Source organism: Notamacropus eugenii, chromosome 1 (assembly GCF_028372415.1).
Source record: "Notamacropus eugenii isolate mMacEug1 chromosome 1, mMacEug1.pri_v2, whole genome shotgun sequence".
Classification (NCBI taxonomy): Eukaryota; Metazoa; Chordata; class Mammalia; order Diprotodontia; family Macropodidae; genus Notamacropus; species Notamacropus eugenii.
The window spans coordinates 316,429,831-316,449,314 of NC_092872.1; the positions used below are offsets into that span (position 1 = coordinate 316,429,831).

General features: G+C 37.0%; 1 protein-coding gene across 1 annotated transcript in view; it reads left to right on the forward strand.

Annotated features, from left to right (window-relative positions):
* The window catches only part of SPTB (spectrin beta, erythrocytic), a 167,606-nt gene that overhangs the window by 55,990 nt on the left and 92,132 nt on the right, over positions 1 to 19,484 (forward strand). Inside the window, exons 3-6 of the mRNA XM_072629604.1 lie at positions 12,547 to 12,698; positions 14,987 to 15,160; positions 18,846 to 18,937; positions 19,354 to 19,434. Of these exons, the coding sequence (XP_072485705.1) occupies positions 12,547 to 12,698; positions 14,987 to 15,160; positions 18,846 to 18,937; positions 19,354 to 19,434 (499 nt within the window). The remainder of the gene's footprint in view (positions 1 to 12,546; positions 12,699 to 14,986; positions 15,161 to 18,845; positions 18,938 to 19,353; positions 19,435 to 19,484) is intronic.

Below are 19,484 nucleotides of genomic sequence, written 5' to 3' on the forward strand. Positions count from 1 at the left end.
TTAGAGGACCCCCTTTACCATATTATCCCTCTGGTTTTGAGTTTCTTTCAAACTGTTTGGCTTTCTTTTTTACTTTAGAGGTAACTTGGAGATATATTAGGTTAATGTTAATCTCATTATTGCAAAGTCAAGGTCAGCAACATGTTAGAATCAAACATTAGTCTCTAGTAGAGTAGAGGAAGGAACTCTTACTAATGATGTCATGTTCTTCACTGTGGTGACTCATGCTAATCCACCAATGAGTTTTTGTAGGTCATTCTCAAATATTCAAATAAATCTATAATCTCTTCTATGTAGGTACTTCCTCTAGTGATGCAGATGAGATGTAGTTCTTCTGATAGAATTAAAAATAATTTTTTGAGATGAACATTTATTTGACTATTCAGTCATAAAAGGACATTGTTTTCCTTATTAAACAAGAACTAAACTTGTCCTGGAATAGTGATTATAGCACAGTAAGAAGAGTCAAGAAAGACCTAGGTCCAAATCCAAGACACTCCTAGCTGTAAGTCCTTGAGCAAATCATTTAAGTCATCTTAAATTAAGTCATTTGAGCCTCTCTATGCTTTAGTTTCCTCTTCTGTAAATCAGGGGATAGGACTTGATGGAATCCAAGGTCCCTTCCACCTCTACATCTAGGTTCTGGTGATCCTTTCTTCCTGTAATTTCAGCACAAGGGGTCCCACTAATGTGCTGGGGGCCTTCCTTGATTTCTTTGGGCAATGCAAGGATACCAATGTAATACATAAGTCATCCATTGCTCTCACCATGTGACATTTTTTATCTCATAGGTTTGATGACAGCATTTAGAAATAATAACAACAGTAGCCAATATTTATACAGTGCTTTAAGACTTGCAAAATGCTTGATTATATCTCATTTATTCCTCACAGTTTTGGTTTACAGCTCTTGCTCAAAAGAGCTTGAGAGACTTGCCCCTGAGGTAAGATTTGAACTCAAATCTCTTGATTCAATGCCTTGTTCTCTTTCTATCATGCTTATGATTGGACAGAATGGGAAGCCACCAAGTTGCTGAGGTTGTTGACTATATCTAAGAATACAGAAAGCCTTATTAATAATTAGGAGAAGCAAGTTTTCTATCCCATCTGAGATTTTTTTTAAAAGTGTACTCTTATCTTGAGTGTTTGTATTGAATGACCTATAGCCAAAGTCAAGACTCAGACAGTCCAGTGAGTGAATACTGAACCAGTATTTACAGGTTAATCAATTCATATTTGGTCAACCAATAAACATTTATTAATGTTTAATTAATTAATGCCTACTCTGTGTCAGGCACTATGCTAAGAGTTAATACTGTTGACTCTCAAGGATTTGTGTATGTTGGAGAGTGGGGCCTGGTTAGGAGGCTGTCATATGTCATTCTGTCTTGATGTTAGGCATTTGCTGTTCTATCTCCATGGCTTTCCCCAAGTCCTCCTTAGAGATCTATATAAGGATTACTGTTTCCTAAGAGCCTTTGGAGTATTTAGAATTCTTACATAGAGTCCTAAACGACAGCAGTGACTCTACTCAATTGTGATAGCTCTTATCACTCTCTAGAGATACCCTTTGTAAATGACTTTGGACAAGGGCATCCCCTTCACATGATGCTGCTGCTGCTGGCATACTTTGTAGCTACAGATGTTTGAATTGGGGAGGTTGGGCTGTACTGAGAGGGCCTGGCTTTTCTTTTCCTTTCTCTTCTTTTCTTTTCTCATCCCCACTTTTCTTTTCTTTTTTTTTTTGAGGGGGAAGGGAGAGGAGGCAATCAAGTGACTTGCCCAGGGTTACAGAGATTGTGACTCCAGGGCCTGTGTTCTATCTCCTCCACCACCTATCTGCCCCCATTTCTTTTCTAAAATAATCTTTTCAAGTACTTTTTGGTCTCTATTTTTTTCATCTCTGGTGGGAGATTTGAGGGTGACCTTTTCTCTTTGCCCATACTTTTTGACTTAACCTTTCAGAATATCAGTCCAGTGGCTACCCTTGCTTCCCCTACCTCTTATGCAATACTATTTTTCTTCAATGACACATTCCTCAGCCTTGAGTTTCCCCTCCCCTTCCTTGAAAATCCTGTGGTGGAGGGAAGAATTATGGCCTTGGGATTTTAAGAATAATGAAGTAGAATAAGGTTTGAAAGGCATTTTCCCCACAATTCTTTGAGGTGGATGGTGTAATATTATGCCACTCTTTAGGTGAAAAAACTGAGAGTCTGAGGGGGCTAAATGATTTGCCTTTGGTCAGATACCTAGTTAGCTGAGGTGGGATTCAAATCACTGTCTACTTTTTTAAGTCCAGTGATCATATACTATATACTTCGCTTCTCTCTATTAGGTCAAAGATTTTTTTCTTATTATTCCTATAGATTCTGACTCCTCATATGTTCATATCCGAACATTTGGGGTTAATGACATGCAAACTAGTCTTTAGGGTGAGTTTAAGTGTAGTATGGTTGTGGATTCGAATATGTGTGAGGAAGGAATTAGAGAGATAGCAAGTCTTTTGTTTTTTTCTTTTCTCAAGCATCACTGTGGTTGTTGACTCTCCTCGCTTTTCAGCTTCCTTGAACTGCACACCACTTTGCTCATTTCAGTTCATTGTCAGACCTCGCTTAAGGGTAATATGAGTTCATTCTTTTTTTTTTCCTTTTGTTTCTTGGGATTTCTTTTTTATTATTCTTGCTATTTTCCATTTAATAGGATTTTATTTTTTCCAATTACTTGTAAAGATAGTTTTCAACATTCGTTTTTGTAAGATTTTGGGTTTCAAATTTTTCTCTTTCGCTCCCTTCCCTCCCCCTCCCTTTCCTCTTCCTTCTCTAGGACAGCAAGCAATCTGATATAGGTTGTACAAGTACAGTCATATTAAGCATATTTTCATGTTTTGAGGTTGGTGACCTCCACAGCCCTCCCTCACTCAAAACAAAATCAAGTGCAAGTCATGTCATTATTTCTCTGATGGCATGATCTTCTTCGTCAACAAAGGACAAACACACATTTTCACATTAGTCATGTTATGAAAGAAGAATCAGAACAAAAAGGAAAAGCCATGAGAAAGAAAAAAACAAAAAATTAAATAATTAAAAATAGTATGCTTCAATCTGCATTCAGATTCCAAAGTTCTTTCTCTGGATGTGGATAGCACTTTCCAGCCTTCTTCTTTTAGGGTTGTCTTAGATCCTTGCATTGCTGAGAAGAGTTAAGTCTATCAAAATAAATCATCGCTAATGTTGCTGTTACTCTGTACGGTGTTCTCCTGATTTCTACTTACTTCATGTAAGTCTTTCCAGGCTTTTCTGAAATTCACTTGCTCATCCTTTCTTATAGCACAATAGTATTCCATTACATTCATACACCACAAGTTGGTCAGCAGGTCCCCAATTGATGGACATCCCCTCAGATTTCAATTTTCTGCCACCACAGAAAGAGCTGTTATAAATATTTTTATAATGTGAGTCCTTTTCTATTCTTTATAATCTTTTTTGGGATACTGACCTAATAGTGGTATTGCTGGATTAAAGGATATGTACATTTTGAATGCCCTTTGGGCATAGTTCCAAATTGCTCTCCGGAATGGCTGAATCATGTCACAGCTCCACAATACATTAGCATTCCAATTTTCCCAAATCTCCAATATTTATCATTTTTGTTTTCTGTCATATTAGCCAATCTGATAGGTGTGAGTTGGTATTTCAGAATTGTTTTGATTTGTATTTTTCTAATCAATAATGATTTAGAGCATTTTTCATATGATTATAGATAGTTTTAATTTCTTCCTCTGAAAACTACCTATTCATGTCCTCTGACCATTTATCAATTAGGAAATGACTTGTATTCTTATAACTCTGACTCAGTTCTTTATATATTTGAGAAATGAGGCCTTTATCAGAAACATTGAGTGTAAACATTGTTTCCCAGCCTTCTGCCTTCTTTTCTAATTTTGGTTGCATTGATTTTGTTTGGGTAAAACCTTTTTAATTTAATGTGCAGCATTTAATTCTCTATCTCTTGTTTGGTCACAAATTCTTCCCTTCTCCATAATTCTGACAGGTAAACCATTCCTTGCTCTCCTAATTTGCTTATGGTATCATGCTAATCATGTACATATTTTGACCTTATCTTGGTCTGCAGTGTAAGATTGATATGGGGTTGGTCTATGCCTAGTTTCTGTCAATTTTCCAAGGAATTTTTGTCAAATAGTGAGTTCTTATCCAAGAAGCTGGAGTCTTTGGGTTTATCAAATAGTAGGTTGCTATAGTCTTTTACTACTGGGTCTTGTGTACCTAACTTATTCCATGATTTGCTACTCTATTTCTTAGTCAGTACCAAATAGTTTTGATGATTGCTGCTTTATGATATAGTTTTAGATATGGTACAGTTAGGCCACCTTCCTTTGCATTTTTTTTTCATTAATTCCCTTGATATGCTTGACCTTTTGTTCTTCCAAATGAATTTCATTATTATTTTTTCTAACTCTATAAAATAATTTTTGGTAGTTTGGTATAGCACTGAAGAAGTAAATTAATTTAGGTAGAATTGTCATTTTTATTATATTAGCTTGGTCTACCCATGAGCAACTGATATTTTTCCAGTTATTTAGATCTGACTTTATTTGTGTGAAAAATGTTTTGTAATTGTGTTTATGTAGTTCCTGAGGTTGTCTTCGCAGGTAGACTCTTAAGTGTTTTATATTGTCTGCAGTTATTTTAAATGGAATTTCTCTTTCTATCTATTACTACTGGCCTTTGTTGGTAATATATAGAAATGTTAATGATTTATGTGGGTTTATTCTTTATATCCTGCAACTTTGCTGAAGTTATTAACTATTTTTAGTTGATTCTCTAGGATTCTCTAAGTATACCATCATATCATCTTCAGAGTGTGATTGTTTTGTTTCCTCATTGCCTATTCTAATTCCTTCAATTTCTTTTTTTCTCTTATTGCTAAAGCTAGCATTTTTAGTACAATATTTAATAATAGTTTAGTACAATATTAAATAATAGTTTAGTACAATATATAAATAAATAAATTAAATAAATAATGATCTTATTGGGAGAGGTTCTAACTTCTCCTCCTTACATGTAATGCTTGCTGGTGGTTTTAGATAGACACTACTTGTTAATTTAAGGAAAACTCTATTTATACTTATGCTCCCTAGAGTTTTTAATAAGAATGGGTGCTATGTTTTGTCAAAAGCTTTTTCCACATCTATTAAGATAATCATATGATTTCTATCAGTTTTGTTATTGATATGGTCAATTACGCTGATAGTTTTCCTTATATTGAACCAGCCCTGCATTCCTGGAATAAATCCTACCTGGTCATAGTGTATTATTCTTATAATAAATTGCTGTAAACTCTTTGCTAGTATTTTATTTAAAATTTTTACATCGGTATTCATTAGGGAAATTGATCTATACTTTTCTTTCTCTGTTTTTGCTCTTCTTAATTTAGTTATCAGCACTATACTTGTATCCTAGAAAGAATTTGGTCAGACTACTTCTTTGTCTATTTTTCCGAAGAGGTTATATGGTATTAGAATCAATTGTTCTTTAAATTTTTGGTTGAATTCACCTGTAAATTCATCTGGCCATGGAGATTTTTTTAATTTGGGAGTTCTTTGATGGCTTATTCAGTGTCTTTTTCTAAAATGGGGTTAAGTATTTTATTTCCTCTTCTGTTAATCTGGGCAATTTATATTTGTATAAATATTCATCCATTTCACTTATAAGATTTATTGGCATACAACTGAGCAAAATAGTTCCTAATTATTGCTTTAATTTCCTCTTTATTAATGGTGAATTCACTCTTTCCATTTTTGTTATTGGTGATTTGATTTTCTTTCTTTTTTAATCACATTAACCAAAGGTTAATCTATTTTATTGATTTTTTTCATAAAACCAACTCTTAGTTTTATTAGTTCAGTAGTTTTTTTTTACTTTCAATTTTATTAATCTCTCCTTTGATTTTCAGAATTTCTAATTTAGTGTTTAATTGCGGATTTTTAATTTGTTCTTTTTCTAGCTTTTTTAGTTGCCCGTCCAATTCATTGATTTGCTCTTTCTCTGTTTTATTTATGTAAGCATTTGGCAATGTCCATTTTTCTGCCTTTTCTTAGTTTCATTCAAACATCTCTGATTCAGAAAGGGATACTCCCTGTTTGGCCTTCCCTCCTAGTCACTGCATTCCTCTTCCTGCTGCCTTGTAAACTTGCCATATGGTTATTCTGTTTGAAAAACAGCAGATTTCCAATGCAATTACCCAGCCTGTGTTTAATTTGAATCTGAGGATTTGGCCTGCCTCAGCTCTGCTTTCAAAGGAGGATGGCTTAACTTCAGTGGTACATAACCCAAGGTGAGAGATACGGGTTATGGTTTCAGCAAGTATGTTTTGAACCATGACTCCTGCGGTTCTTTCTGAGCATTGAGTAGTTTTTATGTCTGCTGTTCTCCTTTGACTGCTGCCTCTGCATAGAGGAGGAAAAAAAGAGAAACTGAGTCCTCAGTTTTCCCACAGAGATTCCAGACAGCCTTTTGGGGCATGAAAGCTTCCTGGTATTTCCTCCAGAAGCCCTCCTTATATAAATATTCTTTTTCATTCTCTCTCTCTCTGTCTGTCTCTCTCTCCTTCTCTTTCCCTCCCTCTTTCCCTCTCTCCCTCTCTCCCCTTTTTGGTGAGAATTTAGAAAGGAGATAACATACCTAAGGCCAGAAAGCATTATCCAAACACATCGCTTGTTCTTTACTTGCCTCTCCCCCACTTCTCTGCCCACAGTGTACCTTCCAATTACCTTGAAAGAGAGAAAGAAAAACTGGGAAGAACAGCTCTAGCCCCCTTAGGAGAGACTTGGCCATATGAAAAAGAGGGACTCTGAGAATAGAATGGAAACATTTGGCACAGAAGGATATAATACCTCCATGGCCCTTCTGTATCTCCGATGTATGGTAGAACAGCCAGATTGTGGTTGGAGTCATGGTTCAAAGGATGCAGCTAGTGCTGGTGGACTGAATTACATGGTTCAGCATTATATTCCATCATCCAGTCCCTTGACCTCTACCACAAACAGACCCTGGTGCAAATAGTCACTTTACACATATCATAATTCCTTAGTAGCCTGGCCTGTAGGTATTCTTGCCCTCTGATACTCCTGGGTCTCCTGGGAGTTCCCTTAGAGGAGATTTTTGGCTGCCACCAACCACAGAAATAAGTCCTTATTCTGGAACACTTTTTGTCAAGAGATTGAATAATTTCAGAAGGAGCACTAGAGAGAGAAAAACTGAAAGGGCGTCAGCACTTACTTAAGTTGACAAATCCTGGAAAAGCTAAGCTGCTGTCTCTCATAGAATCATGTATTAATGGTAGAAAAGCAACTTGCCTAGTCACCTGTGAGAGTTAAAAAGCAAAAAACAGAAACAACTGTTGCAAAAGAGTTTAATTTTTTTTTTTGCCAGTCTTGTATTTTCATTGTTATAGAATCAGGATTGAACTTTTAATTGAATTGTGTCAAAATGCAAAAACTCCCCTTAGTACCTTGTCCCATTGGTGGAGGATAGGGAAATTTCTGTTGAGGAATTTGCCTCTGAGTTCTGCACAGACTTCAAGTAACCTTGAAGAGTTACTGGAAACATTGAGAGGTTAAGTCCCTTGCTCAGGAGAACATAGGCAGTAGTACATGTTAGAGTCAGGACTTTGGAGCACACAGCCAGTAGTATATGACTGGACTTTGGAGTGAGGTCTTCCTGATTCTGCAGCTGGCTTTCTATCCATTCCACCAAGCTCCCTGTCTTACAATTACTGAAATGATAATTTTTTTCAAATTCTAAAATATTGAGTCTTTTGTGTGTAAACTGCAAGTGTAGTGGAAAAACGTTAAAATTTCTAAAACCATCAGTACTAACTATAACAAACCAAGAATTCAGTTAGGATCAAACTAGAGCAAGAATTAAGTCATCCTCCTCCCTTTGCCACCTCACTGTGACCAGCCAGGTTTAAGATTTCATCTTCTTTAGGCAGATCTGCCATTCCCCAAGATATGTCAGCCTGTCCTATCCCTGAAACATGGGAGAAAAGCTATATTTCTAATTTCTTAAAATCTCAGCTTGAGAATGCTTTGCAAGGCAGTAACCAGCTGCTCTCAAATGGAGGGTGACTATGATATGCCATTACATGGATATTCTATTAAATATTAACATATTGAGGTTAATAATAAGACATGGCTCTCTTCCCTCATTATGAAGGCTGAATGACTTGCTTTAATGGATCCTGCCATCTTTGGGAAATACCTATTAATTTTTAGGCCAGTCGTTTCCATGGGCACGCTTATACACTAGCACTAGCTACATTTGCTATTGCTTAGTTCTCCTAGCTCCCCTGGCTTCTACATTCTAGTCTGCAGAAGAGGGACCAAGGGCATTGTTCCCTGAATATCTGCAGTAATTTTTCATTTTTTTTAAATGGAAAAGCTAAAAGAGGCTTGTAGGAGAATGACTCAAGCTTAAGTCAGGAGGATTGGATGGAAGCAATTGAATTTGTGGAATCTTTATTTTCTTTTTTTCTATATTTTTCCCACATAGCAAGGAAATGGGGAAGCATTATGAAAAGTGTCCAGAGGAAACACAGACATTACTTGCCTCTACTTTTTCTAATAATTCTACCTCTGGGTGTCTCCAACAGGTGATAAACATAGGTGGTGCAATGCACATGCAGTTGATAGAACACTGGACCTGGAGTCAAAAAGTCCTGAGTTCACTTCCAACCTCAGATATTTCCTAGCTGTGTCACCCTGGCAAGTCACTTAACCTCTGATTGCCTTAGTTTTCTCAGTTGTAAAATGGGGATAATAATAGTATCTGCCTCACTGAGTTGTTGTGAGGATCAGATGAGATGTTTTTAAAGTGAAAGAGAGCTTGAAAGAGAGTTAAGATATTTTATTGGAAAGAATCCTGATCTTTAGACTAAGGAGACATGGATTTGGATATTGATTCTAACATTTATTGGCTATATGAATCTGGGCAAGTTACTTATTCATTTTGAAATTTGTTGACCACATCTGTAAAAAATGGTCATAACACTTGCATTAGTTATGTCATAAGATAGTTTTGAGTAATTGTGAGGATTGTCTTTAATGCTTTGTAAACCTTAAAACCCCTGAGATACCCCCGCAGTTGAGAGATTTGATCTGAATGATGAGTCAACAAGGTAAACCAAGAAGAAGTCGTCACACAGTTAGGAGAACTCATGGTGTTGAATAGTATTTATTGACCTGTTGTTTTAATTTTAAGTCAAACCATTGAAGGAAGATGAAGAGGAGCCAATGCACAAACACAGATGCTAGCTGTGTGGAAGGGGAGAGGAGACAAATTCTTTGGTTGGGGTAGAAAAATAATGACCATAGACTGGTAGGGAGTAAAAATGAGCTAAAAACTAAACATGGATTCGTGTATAAGGGTTAGTGAAGTCAGTGACATTATTAACAATTGAAAAGGAAAAATAGTCTTTGTTTTTAGGGTACAAACGTATAGGTCAGGAGCTACTTTCTAGAATTAGTTTCTTTCTAGTAGTCACTGGTATGATTTAGTCTCAGAAAAAGGAAACATCACCTTCTGGACCTTCACTGAAGCTGATCCTCCTTACAGGATCTCTCAGTAGAGAAGCCAGGGATTATATGTCACAGTATTACAGGCCAGGACCCACTGAGGACAAACCTAGGTGTGCCGTTGCAGTTGTTGCCAGCATTAACCTCTTTTTTCCAGTCTCTCCCATGGGTACATCCTGTGTACAAGAACAGGGCCTCAGGCTTTCATCTGGCATCACTTCACCAGTTCAGAATTCCACTTGAAAGCTTTAGGATGGGCTCTGGAACAAATATGCTGAGTGAGCTGCAAAGCTCCACCAGAGAGAAGGAGCTAATGGAAATTAATCCCTATTCCTGGACCTTCCCTTCTACATGACAGTTAGCCTCTGGGGATTTCTGCTTCCCTTACCTGACTTAACTGCTCTTCTCTTAAAAGAGCTGGAGTGAAATTACTCAGAATCCTCAATACTTTGAAATAAGAGAAATATTCATTGATAGAACTGGGATCTCATTATTTGGGAACTATTTCCATTAGTGTAGATCAGCGGTTCTAAAAGATGCTTAAAAAGTTTTGAGAATTTTTGCTTTCATGAGTTATATCTATTAGTATTTATAGTTTTTGAAATGAAAACTAACGAATTTGTAAAATATTCATTCACTAAAAAATAACAATAATAAATCCATTATATGTAAAAGTAGATACCACTTTTTAAAAAAAAAACACACTATATTTTCCAAAGAAGAAAATATTCGATGAGAATAGTGGCATTGATTTACATATTTTTACAAATCTCTTTAATGTCTTCTGCATTCAATCTGTTGTGATATGTTGTTTTGATCGAAGTATATGAAGAAAATCTGTCTCCACACACATATATAGCAGAAAAGGGAGGAGTATTTTATTAAGCAAATAATGTGTTAGTATGAATTTAAAATAGTTTAGTCATTGTAGACCCACTGAAAAGGTCTCAGGAATCCCTAGGGGTCCTTAGATCACACTTAGAGAACCTCTGGTTTAGAGCATCACACTACCATCCTTTCTTCTCCTAAGCAACTCTTGTCTGTGCTCTCCATAGGGAATTCATAAGGCCCAGAATCAGGAAAGTGCCTATTTTAAACCTATAGGTTCTTAAGCTTTGTTGCATGTAAAGAATTCATTCATCTGTTGAAAACAGTACTAATCAGAGATACTTAAAACTTAGGTCACTTCTAAATTATATTAACCCCAGTGGCTGAAGATTAAGTCTAGGTCTCTAAGCTAAAATTTCATGATAAATTCCCTTACTCTGTATTAGTTGTGAAATAAACAAAGCTCCTTGCAATGCAATTGTAGACAGGAGTCCCTCACTATGGAAAATAGGAAAAGGAGGCAGTTGGTTGAAGCTCTTTCTTTTAATATTTCGTTATCTACTTAACCTTTACAATGCTGGATTATGGGGCAGCAAATGAAGTTCATCTGTTTTGGAGGGGAGGAGAGAGGCAGTCTCCTTCCTAGGAAAAGTTGAATGGTCTTATTTACCACACTTCCATGTAAACACATCAGATTTTAATCAAGTTACCAGAGTCCCCTAAGGTACCATAAAGCCCTTCATTTAAAATCAGGATAACAGAAAACCTAGAAAAATCAGTGTATTTTGCAAAGAGTAACAGATTCTTCTCTGAAATTCACTTGGGGCTGCAGAATTTGTCAAGATACTGGCTAATGTGTCTCTTTTGTGGGCATTTAAGGTTAATATAGTCAACCCCATTTCTCCTTTTTCTACCTCATGCTTAGAATGAGAGGGTATAAGTTTCTACTTTATGTTTAGAGTGAGAGGGTATAAGTTTCAAGCACCCAACTAACTGGGAGTAGAAGGAAGGAAGCTCACTACTGTGAGCCAGCACAGACATCTGAGTCATGCCCTTGAAGTGGTTCTGGCGTGGCCACTCCAGAGACAGCTCTGCAACAATTGTGACCCTCCTGAGGTCATTTCCCAAGGGACCAAGTCACACTTGTCACATCTTTTGGAGGCCTGAGTCATCAAATCCATTTACACAGAAGTCGGTTGTCACAGGCTATTTACAAATTTAAGCAGGGTATTTTTTTTCTCTCTTTTGTTCTCTTATCCCTCTTTCTTTTCCAACTCTTTTCTTTCTTTTTTACACTTATCTTTTTCATTTCCCTTCCCCTCTTCCTCTCCTTATCATTCTCCTTTCTTCTCCTCTCCCATTTTGCTTCCCTTCCCTTTCTCTTCAAACTAAGGCAACCATTTAAAGGTCTGTTATCTGCTTCATCTTTTTTTGTCAGAATCCATACACCTCGTGCATGAAATCATGTCTGTTCTGAGGGATTCCTTCTCATCTCCTTCCCCAACTCCCTCTTGGTCCTATGGTATTTCCTAGGAAATAAGTTCATAGTTACTAAAGGATGCACAGAGTTGAGAAATTACAGGTTGAAGAACTGCTTCCTGCCCAAGGAAGTAATATTCTTTATTCTTTGCAATGTATAATCCAGGACAAATAAGGGGTAAAGCTTCTTTTACTCTTCACCTCACTCTGTTTCTTAGATGTTAGCTTAAAAAATCAGTACAGACAATCAATTTCTTGAGCACTGAGGGAATTCCCAGAAGAATTCCCAGAAGAAAAGGAACCTAGAGGAAACAGAACATATGGAGACTGAAGGAATCTGTTCACTTTGGTGCAGCAGTTCTGAGCATTGGTGGCCAGCATGTACAGACTCAAAATCAATTGAGTGGTTTGATTTCTATTTGTAATATGGTATCCAGGAACCACCATTGTGTAGTCAAGAAGTTAATAGCTTCACTATCTTGGCACTAATGACATATGAACCTCTGTTTGCTAAAAGTGTGACCTGAATTATAGCTATCAAATATTCTCATGCAGATTCTAGATATGGCACAAACCTCCTATCCCTGGTACACTGATCCTCAACAGCCTTGTGATACCTTACCTAGAATTTTTCTTCTTTTGCAGATGAGCGGGAAGTTGTACAGAAGAAGACTTTCACGAAATGGGTGAACTCACACCTGGCACGTGTGTCCTGCCGTATTGCTGACCTCTACAAGGACCTGCGGGATGGAAGGATGCTCATCAAACTTCTGGAAGTCCTCTCAGGAGAGATGCTGGTAAGACTTCTCAGATTTGCCACGTCTTACTTTCATAGGGTTGCTTGTCCAAAAGGGTTGCTTTTTTTTTAAGAGGGACAGGTTTATGTGCATTCTCAAATCATTATGACTCTGAGAAACTCACCCATCTCTTTTTCCTGGAACTCACTCCAAAACCATGGCAAAAAGGGAAACTTTATTTAAGGAGGTGTCCTGACTAATTTCCCCTACCATGCTTGGAAATATTTAATATATTGACTTAATACTAAGGAGAAGCTAGGTGGATAGTGGTTGAAATCAACAAGACCTGATTCCAAATCTTGCCTCAGACATTTACTAGCTGTGTGACCTTGGTTAAATCACTTAAATTCTCAGTTCCAATTTCCCTATCTATAAAATGAGGATACTAACAGTACCTACTTCTCAGAGATGTTAGAAGGATAAACTGAGTTAGTCTATGTAAAGCACTTTGCTAACCTTACAGTACTATAACACTAGTTCTTATTATGACTACCTAACCCTCTACTGTCCTATCCTCTTCTTCTGGTCACTTGCCTTCACTTAATAGGACAAAGTGCCAGATTATAGATGTCTTAGCACTGACCCCTCTTTACTTGAGATCTGGCCAGGATCTTTTGCTTCCTAATCTTGGCTAGCCTTTAACCACTGTATAAACAGACTATTAAATTAGCATTATGAGATTCCCAGACATTTTGAGATTATTGTTTCTCTTCTTGGGTTTGGAAATTGAACTTTCTGGAAGCTGTCAGCAATAATACCACCTACATACAGTTATAATCCAATAATTTTGAGGTTGTAACAGTTATTCTAGATCTATTCTAGATATTTTCACTGACTTGCTTTATGACCTTGTATAGATCATAATGTGCCTCAGTTTTGCATCTGTAAAATGGAGTGAATAACAAGAGGTCCCATTTATGTAGCACTTTTAGGCTTATAAAACACTTACTACACTGCAACAATACCCTCTAATTCCAAAAGCCTGTATGACTTGGGGTAACTCACTTCACCTCCCTGGGTTGCAGTCTCTCCTTCTAAAATGAGGAGGTGGGTCTAGATGGTTTCTAAAGGTCCTTCTAGATCTAAACATATGATCCTATGAACCCTATGATATGAGTATTTCAAGCACTGATATTCCTATTTTATAGATGTGGAAACTGAGTCAGAGGTTGAGGGTCCTGCCTATGGTCACACAGCTAGCATCAGACTAATAAATGACACAAAACTTGGAGTAGGAATAGGATCTATAGATTTCCTTCTAGAGGACAGAATGGGATAAGAGAAAGGGATATTACTGTTTGTAAATGCACATATTTTTAATGGCAAAAATAATCTGTTTTCCATGAGTTTCTTTTGTGATAAATCAAGTCATACATTAAAAGCAACAGAGAGGGCTCCCAATTTTTAAATCTGTTTTAGGTATTTATAGATACTTTATCCCGACTTTGCTTCATTTATTCAAAAGTTCTCCATTATACTGTACTTTGCATGCAGTTAGTAATCAACAGATGTTTTAACTGAGTTGAATTGAATATGAAATGGGAATGTGTGTGACATTTTTATGCCCTTTTTCTCCTTGTTAGATGCTTCTTCCTCACATCCTTCTTTTCACCTCTACGTAGGATTCCTTCTCCTTCAGAACTGGTATAAAGCCTCCCCTGGAGTCAACACCGACAGTTCTTTAGTTGTGGTCCTAAGAGATTAGAACACAAGCTTCTTGAGGGCAAGGACCATTTGTTTTTGCCTTTGTATCTTTAGTGCCTAATATAATATTTAATATACAGTAGGTGTTTAATAAATGCTTAATGAGTCCAATTATTTCTAAATAGCTAGTGGCACTGAGATTTGTAGGTGGTGGGGATCTCCATGGAGACTTCCCTTCACATACTTTGCATCCTTTATGGGAGAAACACAGCAGGGAGCATTGGAGGTGGGAATGAAGTGGTTGTTGATTGGCATAGATCTTACTCTCTCCAATATAAGAATTACCCTGCTACTCATCGTCAATTTTAGGAAGCTAGGACTAGATCCCAGGAAATGTACCAAACTATATGAACAATGCTTTGAATGATCTGAGCAAGAAGAACCTTGAAACTTGTTTAAGAAAAAGGATAGGAATTTTGGTAGTTCCAAGGAAGGAATAGAATGTATTTAGCTTGTAGGGTGATTCATTAATATCAGTCAAGTTGTTTTGCTTTTCTAATGCTACAGTTGCTTGCAAAAGTATACCTTTAACTTCTTTGTCTACTCTTGCTGTTACTTTAATTGTTGTCTATCCCTCCTCCCAGCCAAAGCCTACAAAAGGGAAGATGCGGATTCACTGCCTGGAGAATGTTGACAAAGCCCTGCAGTTCCTCAAAGAGCAGCGAGTACATCTGGAAAATATGGGTTCTCATGACATCGTAGATGGCAACCACCGCCTTGTCTTGGGTCTCATCTGGACCATCATTCTTCGCTTCCAGGTAAGGTATTGGGGGTAGAAAAGGGAGATTGAATTTGTTGGACTGGGGTAGAAAGAGCAACAGTTCATGGAACATTTGCCCAGGCTTGTAATTTCATTCAGGTAGAGACATCCTAGGGGCAACTAGGTGGTGCAGTGGATAGACCATCAACTCTGGAGTCAGGAAGATCTGAATTCAAATTCCACCTCAGATGCTTACTAGTTGTGTGACCTTGGGCAAGTCACCTATCTCCTATTTGATTCAATTCCTCATCTGTAAAATGGGGACACACTGGAGAAGGAAATGGCAAACCAATCCAGGATCTTTGCCAAGAAAACTCTATGGACAAGTCCATGAGGTCATTAAGAGTTGGGCATGACTGAAGAACTCAACTACAACAACAAGGGACATCCTGGTGAGGAAATTTATTCTACCAATGCAAATTAGCCACTATTCTGCCCCTTTATAGTCTTAGAAAATCATCTCAGGGCACCTGAAAGTGTTAGGGTCACATAGGCTGTATGAAGTCAGAGACAGGACTTGAGGCCAGCTCTTTATCCATTATAGGGTAGCTAGGTGGTGCAATAGGTAGAGTTCTGGGATGGAGTCAAGAAGACCTGAATTCAAATTCAGCCTCAGATACTTACTACCTGTGTGACCCTGTGCAAGTCACTTAATTCTGCCTCAGTTTCTTCATCCATAAAATGAACTGAAGAAGTAAATTATAAACTGTTCCAGTACCTTTGCCAAGAAAACCTCAAATGAGTCATGAAGAGTTGAACATAATTGAAAATAAGTAAAGAACAACAACAAAAAATTAAAATGAATATACATATTTAGTTACATATAGCCAACAATTTATCCTCTAGAAAAGGTATTAGATTGAGTATCAGCCGAACTGAGTTCAAATTCCAGATTCAACATATACAAGTTATTTAACCTCAAGCAAATTATTTAATCTCTCTCCTTGACCTTGGTTTCCTTACTTTTTAAATGGGATTAATGATAATGGCACTATCTACTTTATGATGTAAGGATCAAACAAGATAGTACATGTGGAGTCTTTTATGATATAAAATGCTATTTATTATAATAAATCTATTATCGTTATAAAAAACCCATGTTGAGACAATGAAATTAGGATTCACATGTCTGGTTTGCTGAGGGACCTGGGAATAGAACCAGATCCCTAAAGCCAATGATATACCATATTGGCAGTTGCTCACTCTTTTGAGAGGGGATAGGAACAATACTAGCTATGTTTTTGGTGTTGTAAAGACTTGCCCTTTTTTTTCTTCCAGGTTTTTTCCTATCTCATCCTGAAATTCTAGAGCCTTACAAGGCATAAGGGAATTTTGGAAAGAGTAATGAGACAGAACCTTGCAGCCACTGGGTTGACTATCTAATCCTGAGCAGTTCAAGTTTGATAGTGTATGGGAAAGAATGAGCTCCTTTAGAGGGATGAAAGTATAGGGAAATATTTAAAGGTTAAGGGAAGAATAGAAATAAACATTCAGCTTGAATTCAAAGAGCCCATTAGACCAGGAAGTTAGACTACTGGCTGATCTGATTTCATTCTCTGTGGATGAATGAGATATACAAAATAACACTAGAATCAGGAGTGAAAAGGAGACAGAACTAATAGTTAAAACACAGTCTGTCCAGCTGGTGATTTTTTTTTTCTGTGGCCCAACTTTGATCTTCCAAAGATGAAGTCTAGTGGCCTCTGTTCCAGTTAGTTCACAGAATCCTTTTCAAGTTTTTTTAAAATTTATTTGTTTTCTGTTTTCAACATTCACTTCCATAAGTTTTAAGTTTTCTCCCTGTCCTTCATCAAGATGGCATGCAATCTTATATGGGCTCTACACATATATTCCTATTGAATACATTTATACACATATTACATAGAAGAATTACATTGAATGGGAGAAAAAATGAGAAAAACAAAACAATAAAACATAACAAAAAAGAAAATAGTCTACTTCATTCTGCGTTCAGACCCCATAATTCTTTCTCTGGGTATGGATGGCATTTTGCATCATGAGTCCTTTGGAAATATTTTAGATCCTTGCATTGATGAAAGGGGCTAAGTCTATCAAAAACAGTCTTTGCTCACTGTGGCTGTTACTATATATAATGTTCTCCTGGTTCTGCTTATTTCACTCAGTATCAGTTCATAGAACTCTTTCTGGGTTTTCCCAAAGTCTACCTGCCCATCATTTCTTATAGCACAATAGTATTCCATACAAATACGACAACTGTTCAGCCATTCCTCAACTGATGGGAATCCACTCGATTTCCAGTTCTTGGCCACCACAAAAAAAAAGCAGCTATAAATATTTTTGTACATATGGGGATCCTTTTCCCACCTTTATGATCTCTTTGGGATACAGCCCTAGAAGTGATATTGCTGAGTCAAAGGGTATGTATATTTTAATAGCCCTTTGGGCATTGTTCTAAGTTGTTCTCCAGAATGACTGAATCAGCTCAAAGCTCCACCAACAATGAATTAGCGTTCCAACTTTCCCACATCTTCTCCAACATTTATCATTTTCTTGTTTTGTCATGTTAACCAATCTGATAGGTGTGATGTGGTACCTCAGAGTTGTTTTGATTTGTATCTGTCTAATCAATAGTGATTTAGAGCATTTTTACATATTACTATAGATAGCTTTAATTTCATCCTCTGAAAACTGCCTGTTCATATCCTTTGACCATTTATCAATTCTTGTAAATTCAACTCAGTTCTTTATATGTTTTAGAAATGAGGCCTTTATCAGAGACACTAGTGTAAAAATTCTTTCCCAAGTTTCTGCTTCCCTCCTAATCTTGTTTGTATTGACTTTGTTGGTGCAAAAACTTTTCAATTTAATGTAATCAAAATTATCCATTTTGCATTTCATAATGTCCTCTATCTCTTGTTTGGTCACAAATTCCTCCATTCTCCATAAATCTGACAGATAAACTATTTCTTGCTCCCTTAATTTCTTTATAGTATCAGCCTTTATACTTAGGTCATGTATCCATTTGGACTTTGTTCTGGTATATGATGTCAGATGTTGGTCTGTGCCCAGTTTCTGCCACACTGTTTTACAGTTTTCCCAGTAGTTTTTGTCAAACAATGAGTTCTTATCCCAGAAGCTGGGGTCCTTGGTTTTATCAAACAGTAGATTGCTGTAATCATTTACTATTGTGTCTTGTATACCTAACCTATTCCACTGATCTACCCCTCTATTTTTTAGCCAATAGCAGGTGGTTTTGATGATTGCTGCTTTGTAATACAATTTAAGATAGAGTATTGCTAGACCACCTTCTCTAGCATTTCTTTTCATTAATTCCCTTGACATTCTGGACCTTTTATTCTTCCAGATGAATTTTGATATTATTTTTTCTAACTACCAGATAATTTTTTGGTAATTTGATTGGTATGGCACTGAATAAGTAAGCTAATTTAAGTAGCCCTTTCAAGTTCTTAAGTTAATTAAAGACTCATTCTTATGCAAGGAAAACTTCCTTCTCCCATTACCAAAGGGGGCTAGTGGTAATGATGTGGGCGTAGGCTATTATTTCTGTCCTGCTTTTGGTTGGGATTTACACAAGTCATGCAACCTCTGCTATAGATCAGAGTGAGAGAAGGACAGAGTACACAGTAGAAATCAAGAAGCACAGAAAAAAATCTCTCTTATTTTGTTCTTTTTGTTACCAGATCCAAGACATAGTTGTTCAAACTCAAGAGGGTCAGGAGACTCGCTCTGCTAAGGATGCACTACTGCTTTGGTGTCAAATGAAGACGTCAGGGTATGTTTTGCAAATGCCATCACCCACCATGACCACTGCTGCCTTGCTCTCCCCAAAGCACTGTCCCCAAAACAAAGTGGACACATAAAGCCTATCACCCCAAATGATCTAAAAGTAACTAGTGAAAAAATCTGTCCTTACTTGTATTGAGTCATGAATTACAGGGTTCTTCATCAAAATGGTCTGGTCTTTCTTTTAATGAGAAAGCACATGAGTCATTTGGTCCCTGGCCATTTGGTGAGGGTACATCTTTGGGATGGTTTAACTGATTGTTGTCTGATATTTAGGATTATTGGGAAGGGAAGATAAAGTCATTTTTCAAAATATGTAATGGTTCTCACATTTCATGAACATATACATTTGAGAGTCCAATGAATCCCATTTCTCACTTTTAAAAATGTTTCTCTTGGATGCAGTTATCCCCACGTCAATGTCACCAATTTTACCTCCAGCTGGAAGGATGGCCTGGCTTTTAATGCCTTGATTCACAAGCATCGGTAAGAGGTCTCTGGGATCCTGTTGAGATATTTAATTAATTACAGTGTAT